Source organism: Myotis brandtii, unplaced genomic scaffold (genome assembly GCF_000412655.1).
Source record: "Myotis brandtii unplaced genomic scaffold, ASM41265v1 scaffold139, whole genome shotgun sequence".
Lineage (NCBI taxonomy): Eukaryota > Metazoa > Chordata > Mammalia > Chiroptera > Vespertilionidae > Myotis > Myotis brandtii.
The window spans coordinates 440,183-446,965 of record NW_005354965.1 but is presented as its reverse complement, the minus strand read 5'-3'; the positions used below and the strand labels follow the sequence as shown (position 1 = coordinate 446,965).

The window sequence follows — 6,783 nt, the reverse complement described above, 5'->3', positions numbered from 1 at the left end:
GAGGCCCGCTAACCGGCCGGCCGCGCGGGACGGACGCTGGGGCACGGTGTACAGATGCTGTATCATACTGGCTCCCGCTGGCCGCCCCTGGTAGTGGTGGGGCGCTATAAGCAATTTGATTGCTTCCCTTCTATTTAAAAATAGCCACAAAATAACAAAAAATACTGAAAATATGAATAAATATTACCCTTTTTGCTGTAACTTTTTTAAAGTTTTGACTTTAAAAAGTTTACAAATCGTAATTAGAAGTGCTCTCTATTTTTTTTTTTTTTTAATTTAAGACAAGGTTAACAGTGAAAGCTCAACAATAGGGATGTTTTTAATAAACTCTATTTTCGTAACAAACCTTGACGTGTGCTGTTGTCCGTGCACTGCCCCCGGTGGGAAGGATGCTCACGAGTCTCAGCCGTCCGGCCTCCAGCCTGAGGCTGCGGTGGAGACGGGCACGCGTGCTCGCACTTCACTTGTGATGCTTTGACCGAGTGTTTTAATCCAAGGTTCACAGTGGTGGTTTAATGCTTGCTTTGCAGTTCAATCAAGGTTTGCTGTTTCGTGTTTTTTGTTGTTTTGTTTTTGCCATTGGCTTTGCGGTAAACGTTGCCCTAATTCATCTGTAAAGAGACCTTTTGCTGGGGAAACGGTGGGTCCAGCATCACGCTGTCCTCCACCATCCGAGTGCCTGGGTGTCCTTCCTGACAAGGTTGAGTGTTCGCTCACCACCATCCCGTGTTTTCAAAGGGGCTGAAATGAAGATGAATGTGTGTTCTGTATGTGTAAGGACTTGGATGCAGCCTGCGGTTGCCTATGAGCCTTGCCTTTCTCTATTGGTTTTGTGAACTCCTGTCTGGGCAGGGATGGACTGAACTTTTTGCCACCTATGAAGTACTTTTCTCTCTCTGTTAAAATTGTTAACTAGGGGAAACAGGTAGGTCATCGAGGAGCGATCACACGGAGGCGTGCAGGCCACCTTGGAAGGACCTGCCGTTAGCAGCTCCGGCGCCAGAAGCCACCCTGTGTGACAACGCTGGAGTTCCTGGCCGGGACGGTTTCTCGTCAGGTTTAAATTGGCGTGTCGGCGTGCTGAGCAGGTAACTTTCCGCGACCTCCACCCCCCCCAGGCAGAGCTGGCCCGGGCGTCCTGGTGCCCTGAGCGAGGCCGTGGTGATCCTGGGGAGGGCCTCGGGCCGTGCCACATCCCGTTGCTTCTGCAGACGTGAGCTCTGCACTCTCTGGGCTGGGCTTTATGCCGGCCACTGGGCTCACGTCCTTGCCAGCTGCTCTGGGAAGAAGTGGACGTCGGTTGCTTAGCTCCGACTTCCAGGCCTCGCAGCCTGTTTCCAGTTGGAAGCTTGAGACCAGCCGATTCACACACGACAACCCTCCCCAAGTCCCGATAGTGGTGGCGCGTCCACTCGAGGCCTTGGTCACGGAGTCCGTGTTGGGGTCCCGCCTGCATTTGTGAAACTGTTTCCATTCCCTGCCTGACAGCAGGTATGACCCCTCATTTGAGCATGTTGTTCAGCACCTAACTTGAGCTTTGAAAACATTGCCTTTTTCTGAATTAGCTTTTCCTCCTAAATGATCTACGTTTTTAAAGTACATCACATACTTAAAACCACTCAGAACTGCAGCTCATTTCTGTTTTGCTTCCACAAGTATTTTACAACGTTCAACTGAGAGACAACGCATCCAGGGGAACCCGAGTTTCCTTTAGGAGCTCGCGCTCACAGGAACGAAACTCACAGAGAAGCCGATGAAGCCCCACCCGTGGCCCCTGAGCCACAGCCGGCTCTTCAGAGGGCTCCTCAATGCCGACTGCGTTGCTGCCGCTGCCACTTGTACTGTCATCAGATGCTCACAGTACGTGACCTCGCCTCAGTGGGCAACCAAGCCGTAGCTGCCCTGCAGTGTCACTGAGTTACAGGCTCAGCCACAGGACCCAGCTTTACAGTAAAGGTACTTGAAGTCCAATCAATGCTAAGCGGTGAGCAGGGGAAGCCCCACCTCCCGACACTGCCAGGACGGCATCCCTGTCCCCGATCCAAGCCCGTCAGGCTCTGCTCAGAGACCAGCTGTGAGCAGTCAACGTGGGGTCCACTAGGGCTCGTGAGGACCAGCTAGTTTAGAGCCCACCTGGGCCTTCAGCGGGCTCCAGGCGCAGCGCTGTCCAGGGGGCCTGTTCATTACAGGTCTGAGGAAGAACACAAGGAACTTAGACAATTCAGCGGCAACACCCGCATGTGATTAAGTCTGGGAAATACAACCATCATTGAAACAGACATTTTAATGGAATGAGATCGACACAATCATACAAATCTTCCAGTGGTCATAAGTCACATTACAGGAACTTAAAGCAGTTTTTAAAAAAAGACAAATTACACTTTGAAGGTTAGTGTTTAATGTTTATCGGTGAAACTTCTACAACTAGGAGACAACAGGCGTTCTGAGGACGCAGACGCGCCCAGGGGACGTTCACTGGGTGATGCCGATCACCCCGCAGGCCAGGCGGCTCCCGGCGTTGCCCGTCTTCTTGCTTTCGTCATTCCCACCTTTGCCCAGGTCATCTCGCTTCTCGTGGACCTTGGAAGACATGGAGACCATGTAACAGGACGATACGTAATCCCACCTCCCCCCAAACACCCAGACTTCTAAAGGGCCGCTCAGTATTAGCAGGTAACACGTCACAGGAACCCTGGTAGAAAGAGACTAATGTTTAACCTAGTAATGGAAATAGCAGCTGCCCAGCTTTTTCTTGATGCAAAGACATCAGTTACCTCTAACTGGGATGAACCACTGAGACCTGAGCCATCCCGCCGCGGCCACCGGTGCGGCCGGGCCCTCGGGGGAGCTCCGTGCCCCAGCAGTCCCTCCTGTGCAGCATAAATTGCTTTGAAAAAGGAGGAGCTCACGTGAACCCCTTCAAAAAAAACCATCAGAACCCAGTGACTGTCGCCAAGAAACGAGAGGAATCCTTAACAGCTCAACCATCTGAAGGCCGGGCTTGAAGGTTCTCTCCTCAGACTTCCAGGCACTTCCTGCTTCTCACTGAGGCTGAGGAACGTCCCCAGGGCCACCACTGAGGTGACCACCGAGGCCGCTGTCCTCACGCTTGTACCTGGTGACCTGTGCGGGCCAGGCACTGCTTCCCAGGCTAAACACGGCTGACCATCCACACGCAGGCGTGAATGAGGGCCACCCTGGGCCGGCCCGAGACTGACTGCTCCGACGGCAAGGGTCCCGGCCACACGCCCGCATCCTCATCTCAGCACTGACCCCGGTGCTCCTTCCTCTTCCCTGCAGCCTTTTCTCATCGGAGCCAAAGGTGCCAGTATGTGGTCCCTTAAGAACCAGGATTCGTCGTGAAAGATCCACGCCTGACCGTTAGGAGCCACTAGTTTTGTGGTATTTACCACGAAGCTATGTGCACGTCCTGCCCACACAAACACTCACCACGAGTGTGCGGCCGATGATGGAATGGTCTCCCGAGAGCGCAATCACAGAGTCCTCAATGAGCACGTTGGCCACACCGTCCGGGCCCGCCGTCACGTTGCCCAGGTCCCCGACATGCCTAGCATGGAGGAAGCATCAGAGTGGTTCAGGAACTGAGTGTGAACAGGGTCAGACACAGCGGAGATCAAACAGGAACCACTTAGCAGGCTCAGCTCTCTAAACAAGCATAAGCCCACCCTGGCCCGTTCGGCTCAGTAGGTAGAGCGTTGGACTGAGGGGTCCCAGGTTTGATTCCGGTCAAGGGCACATGCCTGTGTTGAGGGCTCAATCCCCAGTGGGGGACCTGCAGGAGACAGCCAATCAATGATTCTCATCACTGATGTCTCTCTCTTCCTCTCCCAAGTCAATAAAAATATCTATACTAATCAAAGGGTAATACGCTAATTAGACCAGGAGACCTTCCAGACAAAAGCCATGGTGACAGGGCCGAGGCAGTTAGGAGTGATCAAGCCAGTGGAGGCAGGAGGGGGAGCAGTTGAGCGGTTAAGAGCCAGCAGTCCCAGATGGTGAGAGGGATGTCCGACTGCCAATTTAAATCGGCAGTCAGAGATCCCCGAGGGATCCCAGATTGGAGAGGGTGCAGGCTGGGCTGAGGGACACCCCTCTCCCCCTGAAATTCGTGCACCGGGTCACTAGTATCTATATAAAAGCCTAAGCAACCGGCTGACTGGCTCATAGCTATGATGAACACTGACCACCAGGGGGCAGATGCTCAACACAGGAGCTGCTGAGTGACAGCAACTTTGCAAAGTGTCCTCTCGCACTCTGGGACCCCCTCGGGAGGATGTTGGACTGCTGGTTTCGCCTGATCCCCGCAGGCCAGGCCGAGGGACCCCACCAGTGCACCAGGCCTCTAGTTTTAAAATAATAATGAAATAAAAACAAGCAGGCCTTCATCCCGTGGAGTCCTGGCGGGCACCTGTGCTCTCGGGCACTGACGGGACATTGCAGCTCCCAGGCCCTTGATGGCGAACCTATGACACGCGTGTCAGAGGTGACACGCGAACTCATTTTTTTGATTGATTTTTCTTTGTTAAATGGCAGTTAAATATATAAAAAATATGTCTTTGTTTTACTATGGTTGCAAATATCAAAAAACTTCTATATGTGACACGGCACCAGACTTAAGTTAGGGTTTTTCAAAATGCTGACACACCGAGCTCAAAAGGTTCGCCGTAACTGTCCCAGGCCTCTGTCCCCAAAATAAACAAATCCTGGTCCTTGACCTCTTTCCCTGAGGCTCTCGAAAACATACGCACAGAGCCTCAGGGACTTTCACCCACCAAGCTCCCCATTTCCCAACGACCTTGTGTGGTTACTGCGGGCAGCACGGTCACCTGCAGTTCCCTCTGGCGCCTGTGCGCTCTGTCCTCAGTAAACGCGACAGACCAAATCGCTCTAATGTCCCCATTTGTCAGCTCCTGCGCCCCCAGCAGGTGGCAGGGGAGCCCGCTTCTTGTAGCGCAGTCGCGGGAGTGTACCCCCACCCCACCCCACGTTCCGCAGGCGCCCACCTCTCTTCGTCCTGCGGCCCGCCATGGGTCTTGGACAGAGGGTTAAAGTGAGGACCTGCACTGGTACAGCCTAGTTACAAAAACAAAACAAAAAAGTTAAATTATGAAGCAAAATTCCAAAATACATTATACGAAGAAACTGGTCATTGCTAAACCCTCAAACAGAAAACATGCCGACCTCCAGCTCGTGGAGAGCAGACCGGGCGGGAGGCACGAGGGCTCAGCTCCCCGTGCCGGTCACGCTCACACCTGCTCTGGGTGTGGGCTTCTCCGCCCGTAAAACTAGAGGCACTGGGCCTGCGCGGCCTCGCCAGCTCAGGCGGCACGGCTCCCGGCAGCACTCGGGCCTCAGACCACCTCGGACCGCGCGCTGTGAGGACAGCTCGCCCACCCCACACCTGCTGCTGCACCGCGTTCCTGCAGCTGCAGCCACAGCGCCCCAGTTCTCTGATGACCTGACCGGCCGCCTGTGCTCCCCGCGGATGGGCAGTGTCCCTTTCATGCTCTACCAGCCCCCCGGGCAGCACAGTGATCAGAGCGCACGGCCAGGCCTCCCAGAGCAGAGGCAGGGAAACCAAGAAGCGCCTCAGAAATTTTGAAAGTGATGAAATGATCAAATCTGCTCATTACTCATCACCCTCTATACCAGCGGTTCTCAACCTGTGGGTCACGACCCCTTTGGGTTCAAATGACCCTTTCACAGGGGTCGCCTAAGACCATCGGAAAACACATATATAATTACAGGTTGAGAACCGCTGCTCTAGACAATCAAGTCTGAATCATGATCTAAAATAACAAAGCCCTCCCCTTCCTTTGCACAAGAGTCAAAAACCAGTTTTGTGGCCAAGCCCTGGGCTGACCCCTGTCGCCAGGGTGACTGGTCTAAGGGCCCTGCTCAGCCCGTCTCTGGCTGGGAAGGGAAGCGTCTGGCCGCCAGCCCTCGCCCCCGTCCCCAGGCCCGCACACACCCACCTTGTGTGTTATCTCCAAACTGGTGGACATGGAAGCCGTGCTCGCCCTCCGTCAGCTCTCTGATGGAGCCCGAGACCTTGACCTTCCCGTTTCCCTGTATCCAGAGAGAAGCACAAGTCTGAGACCATGTTGGGGACATTGAGTCAGCTCTACCCCACAGGAGAGTGGAGGCGGGGGGGTGCTGACCTGGTTCTGCCGCCTGTGCCGTGACCCGGGCCAGGAAGCCCAGGCCAGGGAAAAGGCCCGGCAGAACGGCACCAAGAGCACCTAACGGGACCTGGAGACTCCGCAGAGCCTGCCCGTGCGAGGGCGAAGACGCTCTGGTTCCCTCTGGAGGCTTTTGAGCTCATGTGATCACATCCGACGGATCCCCAGACCTGAGCACAGCCTAGCTGGCACCGTGCTCTCTCTACGCACGTTCCGTTCGGCAAATACAGACCACGGGGCCGCCCTCCCAGCGGGAGGAATCCTGACAACTGAACACACGGGCTCCACACCGTTATGTCAGCCTTCACCCCTGACCTTCCACTGGACCCGCAGGATGTGCCAATCAAGCAGTGTGGTAACTGCTACCCTTTTCTGCTTCCTTAAAAAAAAACCAGACTACGATTCTTCTAAAGATAAGCTTTAATTTTGTAAAAGTTCAGATGTGAATGTTACCCCCAAAACACAGTTATCAAAAGCACAGGAAGAAAACCGGGGCAGGTTCCTCCGAGCCTCATCTCCTGGATAAAGGACGCCCGGGCACAGGGACCCGCCGGGCACGGGGACCCAGCCGGGGACAGGG

At 54.5% G+C, this 6,783-nt stretch overlaps 1 protein-coding gene across 1 annotated transcript; it reads right to left on the bottom strand.

Annotated features, from left to right (window-relative positions):
• Positions 1-2,266: 2,266 nt before the first annotated feature.
• On the bottom strand, positions 2,267-6,150 carry SOD1 (superoxide dismutase 1, soluble). The gene is made up of 4 exons (XM_005860714.2): positions 5,997-6,150; positions 5,025-5,094; positions 3,451-3,568; positions 2,267-2,580 (listed from the first exon to the last, which is right to left on the bottom strand). Exons 1-4 carry the CDS (start codon positions 6,133-6,135, stop codon positions 2,473-2,475), a joined length of 435 nt encoding a protein of 144 aa, XP_005860776.1. The 5' UTR covers positions 6,136-6,150; the 3' UTR covers positions 2,267-2,472.
• Between the last annotated feature and the right edge of the window lie 633 nt (positions 6,151-6,783).